The sequence below is a fragment of the Peromyscus maniculatus genome, chromosome 3, assembly GCF_049852395.1.
Source record: "Peromyscus maniculatus bairdii isolate BWxNUB_F1_BW_parent chromosome 3, HU_Pman_BW_mat_3.1, whole genome shotgun sequence".
NCBI classification, from domain to species: Eukaryota; Metazoa; Chordata; class Mammalia; order Rodentia; family Cricetidae; genus Peromyscus; species Peromyscus maniculatus.
In genome coordinates, this window is record NC_134854.1 from 152,512,233 (window position 1) to 152,535,366 (window position 23,134).

Below are 23,134 nucleotides of genomic sequence, written 5' to 3' on the forward strand. Positions count from 1 at the left end.
AGAATTTGGAAGTGTTCCCCCTCTGTGCTCCAAGCTTAGGGGCAGCCAGTTTTCATATGCATAGAATACAGATGTTTTGTAAAGTATGTCCTTATGATTCCTTAATTTCCTCAGTGTCTCCCTTTTCATCTCTGATTTTATGAATTGGAGCCTCTCAGCATATTTTAGTTAATTTGGCTAAAGCTTGTTAATTTTGTTAATATTTTCAATGAACCAACTCCAGGGTAGGCACCATATCCAAAAGCATCTGAATAACACAACTGGACTCAATGGGTTTTTGAAATAGAAAGAGAAAAAACAGGAAGTTGAGTGGTTAGGAAAGTGGGAGTGAACTGGAAGGAGTTGAATGAGGGGAAGTGAATGTGATTAAAATACATGGTATGTAATTATCAAAGAATTAATACAATATTTTTAAAAAGGAGAAATTGTGGTTTGGTGTTAAAAACTTGGTGAGCAAAAAGAAGGCAGATACAAAGCTGTAATGGGAACAGAACCAACTTACTATGTAAGAGAGTACAATTGGGGGCAAGAAAGGACTTTGAGGGGAGATGGAAATGTTCATATTTCTCAGCTGGACATGGTATTACATGTCTTTAATCCTACCACTTGGGATGCAAAAATGCAAAAGCAAGTGGATCTCCATGAGTTTGAGGGCAACCTTGTCAATATAGCAAGATTCAGGCTAACCAAGGTGAGCACACACACACACACACACACACACACACACACACACACACACACATTTATATAGGTACACATGTTTAATCTCAGCACTCAGGAGGCAGAGGCAGGCAAATCTCTTGAGTTCCAGGTCAGCCTAATCTACAGAGAGAATACCAGGACAGACAAGGTAACACAGAAAAACATGGTCTTGGAAAAAACTAACTAACTAACTAACTAACTAACTAACTAACTAACTAACTAACTAACACCCAACAACAACAACAAACCACCAGAAAACATAGAAAAATATTCAGGAATAAAGGACACTAGACATCAGCACTGAATGCATGTGAACCTGAACATGGAGGAAGTACCTAGAGTGACATTATCCAGTCAGTGAATGAGTATGTGCATCCTAGATTAGAACAAATTATTGTACTAATACCAAATGTCCTGATTCTGATCACTTGGGTATGGTTGAAAAAGATGAAGTGTTGTCCCTAGAAAATATTTAAGAACTTTTGGGCCTTGATTTTGTTGGTTTGTTTGGTTCTATGACACAGACTCTCACGTATTCATTATTTTATTTTTCAGGAATCTTGTCTTAGCCTCCTAATTGCGAGATTACGAGTGTAAGCCACTACATGTAGCCAACTCCAATTATTACCACCATTTCTGTCAGGCCTCAACTTATCATAGATGGATTAAGAAGGATTGGTATGAACACTAATGGCTTGGATAAAATATATTCAGCAGCTTCTTGAACCATCCTTGCAAATGTTCTCCAAATTTGAAATTATATTCTATGGGCAAAAGAAATGTGTATAATAATGAAGAAAACTTCTACATAAAACAAAACACACAAAACAAAACAGCAATCAAGTAATAAGTAAGAAATTGAAGCCCACAACTATATTATAGTTCTTAATTGTGCTTTCAATTAAGACCATGTATCCTATTGATAATGAAATACTCAGGCTGTTTATTAGGGTTCTTTATTTAGCTCTATGGGTGTTTAAAAAAACAAAAAGAGCAGATTTTTCAGGGGCTTGGGCCAAAGGGTGTCCATGCACCAGAGAAGATGTGCTCCTCCAAGAAGAAAGATGGCCTCTTCTCTGTCAAGTCAGATTCTGGAGAACATTCTCAACCTCTTTCAGCTTGTCTCTCTGTTTGCACAGTGGTCTAAGTCCTGTGATCACAACACTTGTTCATAAGAAGTCACAAATTATTGCAGGAAACAAATGAAGATCAGCACATTCCATTTTACCTTTACCTCTTGCTGGAGAGTTAATCAGGGAATTTATCCAGTCTCTTCTCGCATATACAGGAGTAGGATTTAAAACAGTTATCATTATCTAGTCTTGTTCTAGATAAAAATGCACATTTTCCAGTCTTAGGATTGGGAACTGTTATGTTCAACTCACTAAGGAACAAAAACAATGGGCAATTGTTTAATTTTGAACATTCATTGAAATATCATGATATTGGCCAAAGTATACAGAATATGGAACTATTAGTAGTAAGTTCATTACTAAAATGTTTTCTTTATGCTAAGTTAATTAAAAAGAAATAGTCTCTTGATCATACCAAAATCCCCATCTTACTCCAAACTCGCAATTTTTAGCCAGCTGATAATATTGATTTTCAATATTTCCGAAGAATTATTTTATGCTACAACTGCTTTCCCACTTATATTTTGTCAATAAGCATGTTAGATAGAAACAAATGTGTGTAGAACACAGAACAAGGCCCCGTATGCTCATGTGTTGTAGAATATTATTTTAAGATGTGTTACATTTGTTAATGCTGTACAACATTTTTGTTGAATGGTGTAAAGATATGTTTCATTCTTTTATGTTGCATTTGGTTAACTCTGAGAAGCTGTGTTATTGTGCCTGTCTAAAACATCTGATTGGTCTAGTAAATAGCTGAAAGGCCAATAGCAAGGAAGGAGAAAGAATAGGCAGGGCTGGCAGACAGAGAGAATATATAGAAGAAGAAATCTGGAAAGAAAGTATTGGGGAGCACAAACAAGGAAAGGAGGACTCAAGGGGCCAGCCACCCAGCCGCCCAGTCAGCCACTGAGTAAGAGTGAAAGTAGGATTTACAGAAGTAAGATAAAGGTAAAAGCCTGGAGACAAAAGGTACACAGGATAATTTAGGTTAAGAAAAGCTGGATAGAAACAAGCCAAGTTAAGGCCAGGCATTTATAAATAAATAAGAATAAGACTGTGTGATTTATGTGAGAGCTCAAAAAGCAAAGAGTACAAAACTGACAGAAATCACACTCCTACTCAGGCTGAGGTGTCAACAGGAGTCGGGAAAAACCTGAAATGATCAGGGAAGCACTGTAGCCAGATTTCTCCCTAATAGTTAGAGGAAGCTGAGTAAATAATAGACTCAAAATGGAGATCCTAAATCATTAATCCAGCCAGGCATAATGGGGCACAATTGTAGTCGCAGTATTTGGGAGATGAAGGTAGGAGGATCACAGTTCAAGACATAGGGAGTTTGAAGCTAGTCTGGACTAATGAGACTCTGGCAAAGAAAGGTAGAAAGAGAAGGAAACCCACTCACACTACATGGAACTGAGACTTCAAAGGAATCAGGTTTTAGCAAAATAAATCACTTTCTTTGAGTCTTGGATTTTAGATGGGGAGAAATGTAATATTCAAATGTACCATAGTAATTTAGAAGAAAGGAAGATAAATGAAGCCAAGTGGCTTGTGGGACATAGACAGAACAGGTTAGATACATTAGGAATGGAATGTCAATTAGTCAGACATGAGACATGGGTTACAGTCAGGAAATCATGTGTGTATGTTTAATATGTGCAAAAGGAAGAAAGGGCCCAGAAGACACCAACTGCTCACAAAAGATATTTATTAAAAATAAATAAAACGTGTGTTTACACAGTGACTTGTACATGAGTTGGCATGATATCTTTCATAATTGTCAATAACTCATAATTGTCAAAACTTAGAAACGGACCATATGTTCACATGTGGAAGAATATCATGTTATATTTGTGTAATATAACATGTGTGCTTGGTAACAAAAAGAATGAACCACTGCTTTGTGATGAAAGCTTGAGTTACCTAAAATAATGATGATGATGATGATGATAGTAGTAAAAGATGCAGAGAAAAATGGAGTCAATCACAAATTTGTACATTGTATATGATACTCTGAATGTCACCATACTAATTTACAGTACAAGAGAGCACATGCCTAATTGCCTAGGGCCAGGCAGGGGGAAAAGTGCAAAAAAGAACTTTGGGAGGTAACAAAACTGCTGTTTTGGTTTGATGGTTCCTATTACTATGATGAAACACCATGAACAAAAGCAACTTGGGAGGATAAGGTTTATTTTGTTTAAACTTCCACATTATAGTCCGTCATCAAAGGAAGTTACAGTAAGAATCAAATTGGGAAGGAGCTTAGGGGCACAATCTAATGCATGCCAGTGGCTCTGTCAGAGGAGCAGCAGATGGCAATTGACTTCAGGGCATCGGCCCACTAGGAAACAAAACCCTGATGGGTCAATCTCGGGTATGAAAGGCCCTGAGACCACAGACCCCAGAGTGTCTTTTTCTTCTGCTGGGCCTCCACATGTTTATTGCTGCCATTTTCCTCTGGTATCAGGCATGGTGTGAATGGGAATGGGGAGATCCCCACTTCACTTAATGCAGTATGATCATCTCATCTTTTGAAAACATCCCATTCTATAGGGAAATTTTACCTGTGGATTATTATGAAGATGACTTCCTCTTAAACTGTACTGTTTAACTGAAGCAAAGATTTTATACAATAATAGTGTTAGTTTAAATGGAATTTTGATGATTGAGGGTTTTAATAAATATAGTAAGGCATTATAATAGAGGCTAGTTTAGTGGAAAATTAATACAGGTAAAGGTAGGATGAAATGTTGCCCCTGCCTCTGATAAAGCAGAGGCTGCAGAGGATGAAAAATAAAACAAGGCAGCGTCACACAGCTAGAACACATGAGTTTCTATAGAGGATCCGTATAGACTGTGGTGTGGTGATATTTTATTTGTACTAAAATGTGTTTTGTATGTTAATAAATAAAGTTGCCCAGGGGTCAGAGCTATTAGAGCCATAGCAAAAGCTGGGCGTTGGTGGTACATGCCTTTAATCCCAGCACTTGGTAGGCAGAGCTAGGTAGATCTCTGTGTGTTCAAGAATACAGCCAGAATTGGAGACACACGCATTTAATCTCAATACCAACCATAGAAGATCTGGAAGCCTGTACAGACAGGCAATGATGAAGTGGTCATGTGATTGTGTTTACAACCAATGAGAAGGCAGAACAGAAAGTCTATATAAAGACAAACACACAGGAAGTAGGTCTCTTGGCTGAAGAGGATAGCTGCAACAGATGGGTAAGGCTCTTAGCTCTGACCTCTAGGGCTTTCATCTCTGTATTGGCTCTGTGTTTCTTATTTAATAAGATGGTTACTTCTACATTGTGGCTTAGGTTAATGATAAAAAACAAAAACAAAACAAACAAACAAAAAACTGAGTCCCAGTAGCCCAGCTAGGTTAAATTCTTTTAATCTTAATGTAAAGAGATGGTTCACAGGTTTCAGTGTGCATCATAACTGAAACAAAGCCTTAAAGTAACTTCAAGTTAGATTAAGATGTTTTGATAATAGCTTTGAGATGAAGATCCCTAAAAAAGGAATCTAAAGTTCACAAGGACACATAGCTAATCATTAGGTTAGGGATCAAAATCCAAAGCAGCCCAGTTGTTATTAGCTGATATATGTTCCTTGTTAGGATTGATTGTTGATCAAAGATGATGATTAATTCCTTATACACATTCTGCCCCCAATCTCCTGATACAAAAACTATTGATGAATGGGTATGCACCCTAAAGATTGAAAGTAGATCTGACTGATTCTTTTTCATATGTAAAAGCGTAGGTTTGTGATTCTCTTAAGATTCTTTAAAAGATTACCTTTCAGGATATGTAATAAAGTAATTTATTCTTTGTAACTACAATATGAAGCCTGCCAGCAGAAGAACTGGCTGAGAAAAATATCTTGCTTGCTCACACCCTGTTAATTTATAATAAGTTACTTAGATGTGAATGTATGTGGGTCCTTGGGATGACTTAGTTTTAAACATGTTTTTACCTGTATTCAATGTAGTCATTCACTTGAAAAATAGAATGTAACTACATTGTGATTTTTATAGTGCCTAAAAATTTTGTTGGGGTTCATAAGCTGCAGAGGAAAAAATAAAGCCACAGAATAGAGAACACAGAATAAAAAATAGAGAAAAAGAGAGTGTGTGAATGTCTTTCTCCTTAACCCTTCAGATAAATAAATCAGAGTATGTCGACTCTGTGCATTTCTTCAAGCACTGAGCTGCTGAAGGTTGGACCCCAGGTGGGGATAGATGTATATGTCACAAAGGAGTGCAGCTTCCTGGCCTGCTTCCCCAAATTTGCTCAGCCTACTTTCTTACAATACCCAATACTACCAGCCCAGGGGGAAAACACCTACAATGGGATAGCTCCTCCCACACCCATCACTAATTAAGAAAATGCCCTACAAACTTGCCTACAGCCAGATGTTTGTTATTGAGGCACTTTCTCACTTGAAGTTCCCTCTTCTCAGAGGACACTAGCTTGTGTCAAGTTGACAGAAAACTAATTTGCATAATGGTGCTTATAAAGGTGTATATATTTGCTAAAACTCATATTTCTCATGACTTACACAGGGTGCATTTTATTACATTCACACTCCAACTCCAAGACTTGAAGTTTTTAATGTAATTGTCAAAAGAAAGAAAAAAAAGAAGGAAGGGGGAAAGGAGGGAGGGAAGGAAGAAAAAAAGAAAGAAGGAAAGAAAAAGAAAGAGAGAGAGAGAAAGAAAGAAAGAAAGAAAGAAAGAAAGAAAGAAAGAAAGAAAGAAAGAAAGAAAGAAAGAAAGAAAGAGAGGAAGAGAAGAAGAGAGAGGGAGAAAGAAAGAGTGAGAGAAGGAAGGAGAAAGCAAGCAATCAGGAGTCAAACTTTCAGAACTAAAGTACATTAAAAGTGAATGCACTGCATGATCCTGAATATAAGGAAATATCAACAGTGACATGATCCAGAAAACTGACAAAACTAAATAATAAGAATATGGATTACAAATTAGAACATATTAATAAATCAATCTACATTTATTGAGTTTAATTGTTTCAGTATGATGTTGTAAAAAATTGCTTGTATCTAAAAATATTTATGGATGGTTTATTATTATTATTATAACCATTATTATTATGAGGCTTTATGAGACAGAATCTCACTCAAACATACTATGTAGCTTAGGCTTCCCTCAGACTCATTTACCTATAAGATTATAAGTCTTGAACTTTTACATGCATCCGGCCTCAATGAATATTAATGTATCTATGGAGCTTCAACTCATCATCAAATGGATCAGAGAGAGACAGACAGAGAGACAGAGAGACAGAGAGACAGAGAGAGACAGAGAGAGAGAGGTCAAAGCCATGCATATTGAAATGGTTTATCCTAGTGATGATGAGATACATGCACTATTTATTAGGGTTCTGTATTAAGTTCTGTGTGTCATTTAGGGAAAAAAGAGAGTTATTCCTCAGGGCCTTTGACCAAAGGCATCCATTCTACAGACACAATCTGCTAAGTGTACAAGGAAGGAAAGTGGCTTCTGTTCTGTTAGGTCAGATTTCAGAAGGATGTTTCTTCCCTTTCCAGCTCATCACCCTATTTACACAGCAGACTGATATCTGAGGTTAAAATATTTGGTTTTTTAGTAGTCACAAATCACCACAGGAACCAACAAAGATGACTGTGCCCCATTTTTACATTTCCTACACACTGCACACTGAATCAGAGAAATTATACACTTTCTTTTTGCAGATACAAGAGTGAGTTCTAACACAGTTATCATTATCTATACCAGTGAACTGAAAAATGCACTGCTCCCTGTCTTATGTAGCGATCCATTACTGTTAAATCACTATAAAATGAAAAGTATAATGGGCAGTTATTTAAATTCAAAGCTTCTATTGATTCAGGCCAAGGTTTTAAAAACAAGGTTTATTGACCAAAATGTACAGAATAGGGAATTAATCGTAAGCATATCAATAAAAGATTTCCATTTTCTCTAAACTCATAAAAAGTGGTCTTGGGTAGGTGACATGGCTCAGTGGGTGGAGGCCATTGGCACCAGATCAGGCAATCAGAGTTTAAACCTCAGATCCCACACAATAGGAGAGAAGTGACTCGTTCAACACTCTTCTAACTACACCTATGCTGTGACCTGTATGTCACAGCACATGTGAATACATACACAAAAAATAAATGGAATAAAATAAAAAATAAAAATGGTCTTTTGATCACAACTCAAGTTCTTACCTACTTTACACTGTTATTTTTTGTTAGCAAATTAAATTAATTTTCAATATTGCCATGGAACATTTTTACACCAAATTGTTTTCTTCTGATACTTTTTATAATAAAGACAGTTTAAAAAGAAAAAAAATAAATGTATGTAGCACACAGGACAAGGTCTTATATGCCTGTGTTTTAAGGAGAAAGGGACATTTTTAGAATAGTCACAGAAGAGGGTTTGTGACTGTTTTGTTTTTTCTCTTTCCTCCCCCTCCTCAGAGCTATTGGGACTTCCCTGAAACATGGTGATCATCTGACTTCCCTGTGTGCAACACAACTGCCATCTCTGATGGACGATGAATACTAAATCCTCAACTAACTTCCTGTGAAAGATAATTCAAAATGTTTAATAAAAACTAAAACACAAAAGAAAGGTGATACATGACTGCCGTGGGATGTCCTGCATGCTGTGAATATATGTTGCTATGATTGATTGATAAATAAAATGCTGATTGGCCAGTAGCCAGGCAGGAAGGATAATGTAGGTGGGACAAGGAGAGAGGAGAGTTCTGGGAGGCAGAAAGCTGAGAAAGAGAAACACTACCAGATGCCACCACAAGAAAATGTTAAGATACTGGTAAGCCACAAGCCACGTGGCAATTTATAGATTAAAAGAAATGGGTTAATTTAAGATGTTAGATCTAGATAACAAGAAGCCTGAGCCATTAGGCCAAATAGTTTAAATAATATAAGCATCTGTGTGTTTATTTGAGTCTGAGTGGCTGCCAGCCCGGGTGGAACTAGAGGTAGCTCCAGCCACACATGACTATAACCTAGTAATACGGTGGCTGTTTTAGAAGGATTATAAACCAGGACAGACTGGACTTTGGAGCAAGACACTGATAAAATATTGACTAATAATTAAAACTTAATTCAATTCATTTATGAACAGGTAGAAATCAGATTCCTATATAGACTGAGGTGTAGCGAATCTTAACAGGTCTTATTAATAAAATCAAACCCAGAGCCAGGTATTGGGGTGAATTCTGGAAGATCAGAGAAGCAGAACAAGCCACAGCCACCTCACCTTGCCTCTGTGTTCTTATCCAAATAGATCTCAGCTGAACTGCTTCCCAAAAGCCTGAAAGTTTAACCAGCCTCTAGTTCCTGGTCCTCAGGCCTTGAATACCTTTATGCCTCTTGCCATTACTTCCTGGGATTAAAGGCATGAGTCACCATGCTTGGCTGTTTCCAGTGTGGCCAAAACTCACAGAGATTCAGGCAGATCTCTGCCTCTGAAATGCTAGGACTAAAGGCGTGTGCTACCACTGCCTAACCTCTTTGTTTAATATTATGGCTGTTCTGTTCTCTGACCCCAGATAAGTTTATTAGAGTGCACAATATTTTGGGGAACACAATACCACCACACTGAGGCTTCAGTAAAGCTGAGACTCCCAAAGCATCAGTAAAGCATCACAGCCAGTTTTTCTACTAATAGGCAGGGCAAAATAAATAGTGAATCTACAAAAAAAATGATCATTCAAATACCAAAGAATGAATCCAGGAGTATTAGGAGTTCAAGGCTGGTTAGGGAAATACAATCAGTTTGAACAGGGCTAGCTTAATGAAAATCTGTCAAGAAATACCAGACAGAGGATGAAAGCTACCAAACTCCATGGGGCTGAAATGGCAAAGGGATAAAACTTTAACAAAAGATTGCCTACACTTAACATTGGATTTAAGCCACATGGAAATAGAGGATTTAGATTTACAACAGGAACAGAAAAGGAAGATAATTAAACTAAGTGGCTCATAGATCATAGAACAGGTAATACAGTAGGAATGAGTATACACATTAGTCAGCCATGAGGTATGATTATGGGTACAATCAATAAAACATGTGTGTTGAACATGGGCAAAGAATAAAAGACCCAGGAGATAGTAACTCTTCACAAGACACACATAGAGTGCACATTCTGTATCATGAGCTCTTAACTTTACCTCCCATGGTGACCTCTACCCAAGAAACACAAGCTCACAGCTGCTCAAGAGGCTCATTAGAAGCTGATATTCTAAGCAGGTGTCCAAGCTTCTGTGTTTTCCCACTGGAGAAAATACTTGTGGTGGCCACAGAAACCTTCTGACCACTGGGATTCCTTACTGGAGCCTCAGGTTTGGCCCTATTAATCACACCATAATCAAAGAACAGTTCTGCAGCATAGTCAAGGTCTACAAAGATCACTTAATCTGGATGCAGACATCTTTTTAGCCACTAGAACCTTACTCTAAATGTTATCACCTGCCCATTTCACTCTGTATGGTACTGTAGGATACAAACAAATTCATTAACTGTGACCTTTTGCAAAGGCAAATACCAGCAATTCTAGTGATTGGGAGGTAGATGAAAAGGAGCAGAGCTAGCCTGTATAAAATGATACTTCATATAAAAAAACCAAAATTAATAATAATCATGTTAATCTGTATATTTTGAACAAATTTATACATCTTATAAGGTCTTTTGTCCTCTGGCCAACTCTGTGATGATCTGGATACATCTGTGACAGTCCAGCCACCTTTTTGACAGCCTGCTTGAAAGTGTCTTTGGAGGAGAGAGAGGAAGTTATTTTCGTGCATATTTGGAAACTAGCTGTCCACACTGGCAGTGCCACGTTTAAATAGAAGTGACCTGCCATGTTCTCAGGCACTGAATGAAAGGTTCCTGAGAAAGTCACCACTGTTGATGCCTCAGATAGTTTCTGCAGAAACTGGAGAAGAAAATCACTGAACACCAAAAAGAAAATGCCATCATGAACAAAATCCAGCAGAAACAGTACATTAAGCCCACAAAAGTATAGACAATAGGATTACCAACTAACACACTTAAAATAAGCGTGGTTACTATCTTTAAAGGGATGCAAGACAGCCACACCTGCCTGTAGTCTCTGCACTTGAGAGATGGAGACACAAGGATCAAGAGTTCAAAACCAGCCTGGGGATATAAATCCCTGTTTCAAAACAACAACAACAATAAAAATTAAATTCATTTAAAATGATGTAAAAGGCAACTTAAAATGTAACTAGCCAACAAAGTTATTAAAGGACAAACACAGAATTATTTGGGGATGTTTAAAAATTTGTATTTCTAAAAAAATCAATAATCAGGAAAAATAACAAATATGTGATATGAAGGCAGAGAGGAGGTTCTTAGGATTAAAGGATAAAATTGGATGCATACTGGAAAATAATAGACAGGAGAGAATAGAGGAAGGATCAACCAAAACTAATGATGTATAAAAGGCCTATGGATACCCACTAGTTGAACAACACAAAACAGACTCCTTTTTTCTTTCACAGTTTGGGGACCTTCGTGTGTGTGTGTGTGTGTGTGTGTGTGTGTGTGTGTGTGTGTGTGTGTGTGTTTTAGACAATTTTTGTATTATTGGTTGATTTTTTTTTAAGTTTGATTTTATTTTCTTTTTGTTTTGGGGAGAGAAAGAAATAATATGAAATTGAGTGAGTAGGGAAGGAGGTGAGGAGGAACTGGGTATTAAGGAGGAATGAAAACCTGATCAAAATATATTTTATGGAAAATATAATTTAAAAATATCAAAATATAATTTAAAAAGAGTTAGATGCGCAGAAGATATGAGTTATTAAATAAAAAAATCAAAGTGCAAGGCATGAGATACTTCCAAAAGAATTACTGGTCAGGGAAACCACAGAGGTCTACAAATAACCAGGCTGTTGCTGTACCCTTGGTTTTCCACCATAACTACATGGAAACACCCTATTTCTGAAGACAACACACACTTGGTGTCAGGACATAGAGAAATCAATCTCAAACCAATCAGGAAACTTGTGCTAGCTTTCTTTGCAGGATGCTAGGGGAGTGTCTTAGTGTGCTAGGGTTTTTATTGCTATGAAGAGACACCATGACCTCTGTAACTCTTATAAAGAAAACATCTAATTGAGCTGTCTTCCTTGCAGTTTCAGAGCTTCAGTCCATTGTCATCATGGTAGGGAGCATGGCAGTGTGCAGGCAGACTAGGCACTGTCTAACTCTTGATATGTAGGCTACAGGAAGTCGACTGACACACTCAGCAGTATCAAAGCCATAGGAAAACTCAAAGCCCACTCCCACAGTGACACACTTCCTCCAATAAGACTGCACCTACTCCAACAAAGACACAACTACTAATAGTGCAACTCCCTATGAGATTATGTGGGCCAATTACATTCACACTTCCAAAGGGAGAAAAGATTTGAGTGGTCTATTCCAGCACTGGACCCTGCATGCCACAATACTGACCTGCTAGGTAAGATGTGCCCAGTGGAACAACCCTTAGATGATAACTAATTGCTTTTTTTATCGGAGTTGAAGTATGTTGTGTTTGATATTGTAACCCAAATCAAAAGCCCATGATTGCCGAAGTCATGGGCCCTTGTATGGAACCTGCTACTATCATTTTGCTAAGTGGTCATGTGATCAAATTTCATTCTTAATATTTATGTTTATGGCCTGGTCCTGGGCTGCTCTCAACTTCCATGAGAGAAGCTTTTTACAGTGGGAAGGTGGTCATTGCAGAGAAGCAGAACTGGTCAAACTGGATGTGCTCAGCCATAAAGGGGTCATCTTCTTAAACCTCTTTCCCCAAAAACCACCACCACTCAGGAAATGGGAAGGAAGAGGAAACAGGATGTAAGAATCTGATAAGGAAAAAAGCACTGTGAAAAGCAACTTTCTGGACATGACAAAATTCCTGCATAGATGAAGAGGTATTTACTACCACTCAAGGAATCACTATTGTTAGGTGACAGTTCCTGGAAAAGGGAAATTAATTTTTATTGGGGGGGTGGCCACTGGCAGATATCCTTGCTTCAGTGGATGCCCTACCATGCACCGAGGGACAGCATTAATTAAAAAAACGTAAGTTAAAGAGGCACATGTTAGGACAGAAGCAGAGTAAACTTGGGGGGCTAGGGAAGGATATGAGCATATTTTATTTTATGTATATGAGATATATTCAGGAAAAAAAATTCTTAATAAAGATAGTCAATGAATAGTTTTCTACCAGATAACATAACACTTGGAGTCTACGATATGACATCTTGAAATGGAAGGCAGATATATATATATACACATATATATGTGTGTATATATATACATATATATGTATATGTATGTATATGTATGCAAAAATGTTCTTATATTTATAAATAACAAGCAATTTATATAAGCTAACTACAGAAACAAATGAAGTGAATGTTTCAGATATTTATACTCATAGTATCTATCAGGATGAATCTAGTCCCTTCAAGTGATCTTAAGTTGTTGATTTCCTTGTGTTCTCTGCATCTTAGAACACACAATCCTTAGCTGTGTTCATTACTGCATCACTAGCAGTCAGCTTCTAGACTGTTCTTCTTCCCTGTCTGATGCTTGCTCAAACACTGCCTTATGTATCTTATGCTTAGCTGTGAGCTCCACTGACAAAGAGAAAAGCATTGTGAAATGAGAGAAAAGCTTTTGCACACCACCATCACAACTGTGCACCAGTGTTAGAGTGTGAAGTTTCAGAAAACTCACTGTTTAAATGGGCCATCACCAATCCATAGCCATTTCCCTTTGGTTTCATCATATTTTAATCCAATCCAGTAATTGTTTGTATTCATTTGGAGCTGAAGGAACTTCTGTAAGGAAAAAAAAAAACTCATCTGATTATAAAGTTTCCCTCTGTTTGGTGAGAAAACAATAAGATAACAGGTCCACATGAGAAAAGGAAGAAACAAAGTGCTAGAGAGGCCCACAGTAATCCACAAAGATACCCCCACAAAGGACTGCTGGCAATGGTCGAGAGACAGCCGGAACTGACCTGCTCTGGTGACGGGATGGCCAAACACCCTAATAGTCATGCTAGAAACCCCATCCAACGACTGAGGGATCTGGATGCAGAGATCCATGGCTACGCCCCGGGTGGAGCTCCGGGAGTCTAATTAGTGAGAAAGAGGAGTGCTGTGGGATGTTCTGTATGTCCTGTGGGAGCCTGTTCTTGGGTTCCTTGTGGCTTTACCCAGCCTGACTGTGGGCAAGGCAGGAAAACTTAAGCTACAGAGGAGGGTTTATATGAGCGAGAATTGTTGAAACCAAGGTTTGATAAAGCACAGGGACAAATAGCCAAAGAATGGAAACACATGAACTATGAACCAAAGGCTGAGGGGCCCCCAACTGGATCAGGTCCTCTGAATAGGTGAGACAGTTGATTGGCTTGATCTGTTTGGGAGGCATCTAGGTAGTGGTACTGGGTCCTGTGCTCATTGCATGAGTTGGCTGTTTGAAACCTGGGACTTATGCAGGGACACTTGGCTCAATCTGGGAGGAGGGGACTGGGCCTGCCTGGACTGAGTCTATCAGGTTGATCTCAGTCCTCAGGGGAGGCCTTGCACTGGAGGAGGTGGAAATGGGAGGTGAGCTGGGGGGAAGGGGAGGAGGGCAGGAGGGGGGAGAACAAGGGAATCCGTGGCTGATATGTAGAACTGAATGGTATTGTAAAATAAAATAAAAAGGGGGTGGGAAAGAACGTTAAAAAAAAAAAGATAACAGGTCCCAGCTATTCTTATGTCAGTTCTCTGCTATCCCTTCCTTCAGCACCTCAGTCCCTCCAAGTTCATTTTTAAAGTGATTTCCCTCTGGTAGCTCAATTGTGTCAAAACTGATGTCAGCTACAGAAGTTATTTAAAATAAAAATTTCAGGTGTCTAGAGATACTGATTTATGAAATGATTTATGTCTTTAGACCAAGTCCCACTATATAACCAAGGCTAGTTCTGAACTCACAATACTACTGCTTGTGACTACTAAAAGCCAGTACACTGCATACATGTTTCATTAAAAAATTTCTGACACTCTATGAAATTATTCAAATGTGTATTCCCAAAGACTACAGAGGCATGTGGGTAGTGTTCATATGGTAAGTAATGCTTGTCTTCATGGCAAATTCACTAAGATAAAAAATCGTGTGTGAAAAGTTGTGCATGAACCTCCATGCTCCAGAGAGGAAGCAGTTTTGAAGTTCAGACCTAGGAGTGACAGAAATTAAGGAGGAAAGGGACAGATATTTGGAAAAATTTAGCATCTGACATGTGATATGAAAATGGCATGATATCTACATAAGTTTTTTAATATATCTTAAAATATGGGTTTAAATTTAATTATGATTAGTATAACAAATGACAATTTACATAATTATTTAGCATTAAAAATTATTTTGTTGTATTTTTTATACATGTATGAAATTGGTGTACAAATTTTGTACCATGTTTTAAAGGACAAAGATCTCAAGCTTATCCTGCAAGCATTTTCTAGAGAAATATCTTTTTCATATTAGAAGAGATTTTGTTAGTAATAATTTAAATAGAAAATGTCTGTATCTTGGTACCTTTTTTCTTTTAATTACTCATTTCTAAAAACAGATATATTTTTCCAAAAAAACATAAAAATAGTATGAAGTAACGATTGCTGACAGTTTCACTGAAAAGTATCATGGAGCTGATTGGTAAAACTATTGAATTCTACGGATCTCATATAATTTCCATTTTGCAAATTGGCCCAGAGGTCGGTTACTTTCTCTATTGACCTCCAATTACTCATCTCAGGCAATCTCACTGATGAGTTCCAAAGAGAAAGCCCTAGACAGTGGCCTCTCTGGATGGAGTTGGCACTCTATGGAGATACATAACTGTCAGTCACAGGATGTGCTGTACCAAAGGTTTAAACTTATTACAGGAAAACATGTTTCTCTGAGAGATTCTCTTGTAGACTCCTGAGAAAGGGAGAAGCCTGCGAAGACATGACAATCTCTTTAGTAACCAGTGTGCTCATAACAGACCCTGTGTCCTGACACTAAGCCAGGAGCAGGAAGGAGTAGCTTAGGATACTCTTACTGCAGTTTTTGCTCACATTACAGGCAAACCATGTACAACACTTACGGGTCTCTCTTTCAATAAACCTGCCTAGGCTCAGCATCTCACTATCTAAGGGTTAGAGACAGCGACTAAGAGAAGAAATGGGCATGTTAAGAGTCTACAGTACCAGTTCATTTTCATCATCTATCTTCAAAAGGGATAAGCTGTGGTCACAGCAGGTCTGTTTACAACCAATCCAGATTTTTTTGTTTATGATGAAATAATAACATTTTATGCCATAGCAGAACCAGTGTCCTTCAACACTTGTGCCTACAATAGAAAAGGGAATGATGAACATTCTTATTTTCTAATAGTCTCTTTTCAGAGCACTGTTTTAATTAAACATCAATAACTAAGTAAAATTTCAGAGCTCTAAGAAATTTAAACTCCAGAATGTTAAGAGATTACTTTACACCTATGCTCTATGCAGTGTTGTTTATAACAGTACAAATATATATATATATATATAGCTGATGTGTCCATTGTGGATAGATCAGTAGAAAAAAAAACATAGCACATGCACACAAAGGAATACTATTCATCCTTTAAAGGGAAGTAAATTGCCTGGTCATGATAGTTTATACCTATAACCTGAGTACTACACACAGTGAGACAGGAGGTTCACCACCAGTTTGAGGCCAGCCTAGGCTAAGTAGTGACTTCCATGCTAGCCTTGGCTATAAAATAGACTCTAAGACAGTCTGGGCTACAGAATGAAACCATGTCTCATACCTCAACACCTTGAAAGAGAGATGCGCAACTAAGTGATGATCATGGATAACTCGAGGATGGAGCAAGGTTAAAGTCAGGCCCAGGACCACACTTTATGGCTCAACTCAGATAAGGGTTTTAACACAGCTCAACTCTAAGAAGCAGAGGCTTGTGAGATACTAGAGCTGGAGTATGGGGAACAAACACTTGCTGCACAGAGGCAGTTACAAAGGTGATGGAATTCTAGACCTGCGGTAATGCACTGTGCCCCCAGTTCATCCTCACACATTGTGCACATAAGGTTGTACTGTGGTCTGTGTTAGATGCGCTCACCTTAAAAGAAATAAGAGACACATGAGGGAGCTTTTAAAGGTGTTGGTCTACTCTCCTAATTATGTTGATGCCTTCAGTGATATGCCCACATACCCAAACATGTCAAGTTGAATACATTAAAATGTATGCAGTTTGTATAGCAATAACACCTCCATATGATTATTTTGTTTAGGGAGGGGCTGGGGATGGCCATGCTCTATTAACAAACTGTATCTCCAACCTTTGTTTTCCTGTAAAGAGGTATCATTGTGTATTTCAGGCTGGCCTGGAATTTGCTAAGCTGTCCAGATTGTCATCAAATTTATAATCCTCCTATCTCAGACTCCTAAGGACAGGTACTACAGCAATAAGCTACAATTTACAGATGATAAAGTTATTTTAAAAAATGACACAAAATATTTTTCATGAGTCTGAAATATTTTTAAAAAATTTGGCACTTTTGTCTATCATTTTATAATGTAGCAGTTTGAAAGATATTATTATTCCTTGCATAATAATGATTTTTAACCTCTATCATGGTGTAGTGAGATCATATGCAAAAGCTCTGCATAAATTCAGAAAAATATTTATTGATGAAGGATAAACTGTTGCAATTAAAGTTAACCAGTCACAATACAAGGTAAGAAAGGCTCCTTGTAAATCTTGATATTTTCATCTTTCTGGCCTCATTCACTGTGTCACTGACAGTTACACAAGTGTGGACACCATTTTGAAGCTGCAAAATGTGCTGCAGGGAGCTTCACCATGGTCACAAACAGGCCAACTCTCTCATACCAAGGCAGAATGAAAAAACAGATACAGACAATTATTTTAATGACTGAATACATATAAGTGCTCTAAGTCCATTTCAGCCTAAGAATTTGTTGAATGCAATCTTACTGGAAACTTCCATGTTCTGTCAGCAACAGAGTTGGAGATTCAAATTTGCCTACAGACCAAATGAACCTGAATTGTCAGTTGTGCTGACTTCCAATTACATCCCCTTAGAGCAATAAAGCCAAAAGAGCCACTGAGTTATAGAAGCTATAAGACTCTCCGAATTCAAACAGGGATATTTGGAGTTCCAGGCCCTTTCATGAGATAAGGATCCCTAAGCCATTAACCCACAGATAACCTGCATTTTAAGCTGCTAATTGGACTTCAAATTTTCTGGGAAGGAAACATTAGAGATTAAAGCAATTCTTTATTCAAGATCCTCTCCTTACCTCTGTGCTGTTTGTAATCTAAAACAACTTTAGTTTCCTGGTAGCATCTGTTCAGTGTTCTGTTGAGGGAGGACAGATGGTCTTTGAGGGCATCACACTCTATAGATTTATTTTGAAACATTTCTTTCTTTAAGTAGCTGTCATTTTGCATGGTGCTCTTCTCTTGATGAAGATTATTCAGAGATCTCTGCAATTCATTTTTTTCTTGACTATACTGAAAAACTAAAATTACTAGCAGTTATCACACCAAAAATGCTTATAAGGATTAAATACTGAAATTTAAGATAACAGAGAAAGCCCATATGGACAATCAACACATATTATACTGGAACTGGTGCTTTGACATTTAGAAAGTAACACCTCAATTAACTCACGATAGGAATGGAAACACAAATTTTTCTCTATCAGGGTAACATTAATGTAAAGCAAATAATACAGCTGAATAAAATTGTGGTGGATGTACCACAACTTCCAATGATTTAGTTTTTAATAGCAAAAAGCTTTCAAATAAATAACTAGTAAAATATTCAGTGAATACTTAACACAGCATGAAAACTGTAAACTAAGAAACATTGAGAAATGGTACAATTCTCATTGGACTGGAGGGAAAGCAAAATATCCAGATATGTAGCCATGTCTTAGCAGAGCTTCGGAGTGATTTTCTCTAAACATGTGAAGGAATTCAATAAAGCTCAAGCTTTAATGTCTCTGTACAGATGAAGTCTTTTCACTTAACCGTGCCCTTAATATATATGGAGGAAAATAAAAAGAATACCATAATTTCTTTTGCACAGCTGTTTCTCACAGAATGTTTATGTGCTATTTACAATCACCTAAACTCAGAAAGTAGATTACCATCAAGTCCTCAAAAAGAACATTACCAAGAATGATAAATAAATAAATAAGGAAACTCCCAACAGCCCCGGAGTTAATAGACTAGGTATGTATGAGAACAAGACACTACAGTTAGTCAGATCAAAAACAAAACAAAACAAAACACACAAACAAAAAACACAATCCAGAGCAATCTGACACATCCCCTGATTATAGGCAGAACAATGGACAGAGAGTGTTAACTGCATAATAAGTGACTGAAGATATTACTTAGGCAGAAAGGCAAAGAAGATGTATACCAGTTACTCACTGTTTGTCACCAACACTGCAACTGTCACCAGCAGAATGGAGCAAAGGACTCCCAGGGGTATTGCAATGAGGTGCCATGGAACTAAACACTCTTAATCAAAACAAACAAAAAGCAAAGCAAGAAAATGAACACCATGAAAAGAGCAAGTCCCAATACTAGTTATAATTTTCTATAGCATGGAAATGAGGGGATATTGGTTTCAAAGTTTTACAGAAGTCCATCATACAAGCTGACTGAACATGTGCTTACAAAATTTGTAGATTTCTACATAAAATGCACCCAATATAGGAATCCTACATGTGTGAAGTTTCACAGGATTTCAAACTTCTTTTAACTTTGGTCTTATATTATCAATCCTCCTTCTTCAGCCTAGAATAGCTAGATAATAGGCACGTGTCCCTCCCCCCAGTTCTACAGGATCAAAAGTGCATCCTTCAGAAAGCATTGTAGGTACAGGCATAGTCTAGGTAGATGATCCCATACTGGAATGTGCAATCTACCAAGGGAGCATAACTGAGGATGAGGAGGAAGGGAAGAGGAATGGATGTTTTTTGTTTTTTGTTTTTTGTTTTTTTTTTTTTTTTTTTTTTTGGTTTTTTGAGACAGGGTTTCTCTGTGTAGCTTTGCGCCTTTCCTGGGACTCACTTGGTAGCCCAGGCTGGCCTCGAACTCACACAGATCCGCCTGACTCTGCCTCCCAAGTGCTGGGATTAAAGGCGTGCGCCACCACCGCCCGGCTTAGTTTGTTACTTTTAAAGGTTTCAGAATTCTTCTAGACTAGACTAATAATAAAAAACCTCCTAACAGTTTCTCAAATTGATGAAATGTATTTGCTTCTCACTTGTTAATTTTCAACAACTATTTTCTTATAGATGCCTACTGATCTCCTCTATCCATCTGGCTTTCACTGTTACCAGCTAACAGTTACGAATAGTTTTCTTTTCCTTTTATCTTTTTAAGAATTATCACTTAATTTTTAAACTTATTTTTGAACAGTTTTGTACATGATTACTCCCCCACTTATACTCATTTATCTCTCCCCTCCCCCTGTGCATCACCAAGCCCACCTAAAATGGAGGGGTTATTGTTTTCCATAGAAGCCAGTAGGATACTGTTTTCAAATGTCAAAAGTTAGAATGCATAAAACAGGTGAATTTAGACACTTAAAACACTTACCCCTGCGGCCAGCTTCTCTGGGCCCTTGCTTCTCATCAGCCCTTCCTCGATTCTGCAAGTCTGAAGACTTATGGAATTTCACAGTTGTGTAAGTGACCTCGTCATCACCCATCGTGGGAGGAAATGAAGTATGTTTTGTGTTACAACCTGGCCTTGAGTGATTTCTAAAGAAAAAGTTAAAATGTCCACCTTCAGGAAGGTACCTGGATCTGATGCTGCAGTGGGGTGGGAAGAGGTGGGGTCTGATTAATTCCCCTAATGATCCAAACACCCTAAATCACATGGACTGACCATGATTTCCACTAGATGTGAGAAGTCTTTGAAGATTTCTGACATTTATACTTCTAATGTTCACAGCACTTATTATTAGGAAATTAAAAAAGAATTAAAAATTTACTATTAAGTTATTGTAATATTGGCACAGCCTATTTGTTTAAAATATTTAACATAAAAAATATGTTAGGCATAATTGGTACCACCGCAAATCTTTGAAGCATTTTAAACTATCAATTTTAACAACAGTCAGAGATTTATGAATATCTAAAAATTTTGCTTTAAAATTGTTTATACATTTTTTTGGGGGGACAAGGTTACTCTGTGTAGTTTTGGTGCCTATCCTGGATCTTGCTCTGTAAACCAGGATGGCCTCAAACTCACAGAGATTCACCTGACTGCCTCTCGAGCGCTGGGATTAAAGGCTTGCACCACCACCTCCCAGCTTGTGTATACATTTTGATAAATATTTGAATATAAAAGGAAAGTTCTTGCAGTCTTTTTAATTGTATTTGACTCTCAGAATTTCCCTCCAAAACAATACATGAAGGTTAATACTGCAGGTAATTATCATTTTGGGCTCCAAAACACATACATACTTTTTTCGTTAAGTCCAAGCACCTAAGCTATCCAACCTCTCCACCCAGATTTAGACTACACATTCTTCTCCAAGGTCAGTCCTGGTAAATGCATGGAACTAGGAAAGATCCTACTGCATGGGGTAATTCTCTCACATCTGAGGCTCCTAGCTCCAACTCTTCAGATATGCTACAGAACTTGGAGTGATGGTAGCAACCATGAAAACAAAAGGGGATTCCAGGGGTGGGGTGTGGGAGCAATAAAGAGGGGCATAGCAGAAAAAAAACCTGAAATTTTAGTCTCAAATCATTCCATGTACATGATTATTTCACATATTATATTCTAGTATAAGATGTTGCCATAGGACCCTATATGAAAATGCATTTTGTCACTATAAAGAAGTCATTAGCTAATGCCCATGAAAGATTCAATCTGATAATAGATAGTGATAATTATTAAATAACAAATAGTTGTAACTCACCTTGCCCTTTACATTCATAACTGAGGTGGTAGCCAACAGATAATATAGAAAACAAATAGTGCATGGATTGATTCTTCTGTAGTTTTTTAATTTATGAAGTTTTCTGAAATTTTTCAAATTTACCCTTATTTGCTGAGAAAAAGGAAACTTTCTATCACAGAATTCCTTTTCAAAATCGTTGTTTATTGTTATTGGGTGTTTTTTTGGGGGAAAGGGGATGCCTGAGCCGAGGTTCATATTCATGTCCAGAGGACAACTTTACCAAGTGAGTCCACTTATTCCATCTTTATGTGAGTCCCAAAGATCAAACTCAGATGGTCAGTCAGGCTTGTGTAGCATGTAGTGAGTACTTTACACACTAATCCATCATGCCCAATTCCTGTTATGACTTCTTTAAGATAGATAATATATAAATATTTGACCCAGCTAAAGAGTAATGAACTCCCTAGAACCCTCTACCTAACTCTCTTAGCACACAGCAGAAGTCATAGCCCACTCAAAAATAAAATAAACAGTGCTAAACTCCAGTTTTCACATACTGCCAGAGTCAACCAGATCTAACACAACCAACAGGATTTCCCCAGCAATTCCAGTCTGATGCCACAACATCTGAAATTCTCTCAAGTGATAGAAAAACAATAAAAGTAGCTGTTACCTGTGTCTCGACCCAGAAATGATTTTGTTGCAGGGAATTTATCCCCCAGGTGGGGGAAAAAGTTGGCCTTACCTGGACTGATCCTCTCAGAGGCTCCAAGAGAAAAGGCAGAGCTGAATCGCCTCTGGGTGATACTTAAGCTCAGGACTTTTTGCCCCTCCTCTTAACTGAACTGAAAAGAGGAAATTGCATGATGAAAGCAGATTCTGATGTCAAAGGAAAGAAACAATGTATCATTTCAGATGCTGCAATCACGTTCATAATTGATATTTGAATACTAAAATATAACACATCTACAGAGAAAGTGAAATCAGTGTGTTAGCAAAAAACACTAGTAAAAAGAAGTGACTGACGTTTCTCCACTCCTAATTTTGTAACAGACTCTTGGAATTTTTTCCTTATGTTACCAATAGGAAAGAAAAGTTATTTCCTGTTTTTGAATTATGCTTACTAGACCTAAGTGTATTTTAGGGTGCCTTTAAAGCACTCACATTTCCACTGTGAAACTTATCGTAAACACTTCTGGCTTTTTATTCATATATAATGTTTACTGTGAACACTGATTTCA

The 23,134-nt window shown here is 37.7% G+C and overlaps 1 protein-coding gene across 1 annotated transcript; it reads right to left on the reverse strand.

Moving 5' to 3' along the window:
* Positions 1–1,627: 1,627 nt before the first annotated feature.
* On the reverse strand, positions 1,628–22,728 carry LOC102920083 (killer cell lectin-like receptor 5). The gene is made up of 8 exons (XM_076568069.1): positions 22,567–22,728; positions 20,579–20,742; positions 19,403–19,492; positions 18,259–18,480; positions 16,137–16,279; positions 13,636–13,739; positions 1,937–2,086; positions 1,628–1,852 (listed from the first exon to the last, which is right to left on the reverse strand). The coding sequence occupies exons 2-7, from the start codon at positions 20,688–20,690 to the stop codon at positions 1,951–1,953; spliced, it is 807 nt and encodes a 268-aa protein (XP_076424184.1). The 5' UTR covers positions 20,691–20,742; positions 22,567–22,728; the 3' UTR covers positions 1,628–1,852; positions 1,937–1,950.
* Positions 22,729–23,134: the final 406 nt, after the last annotated feature.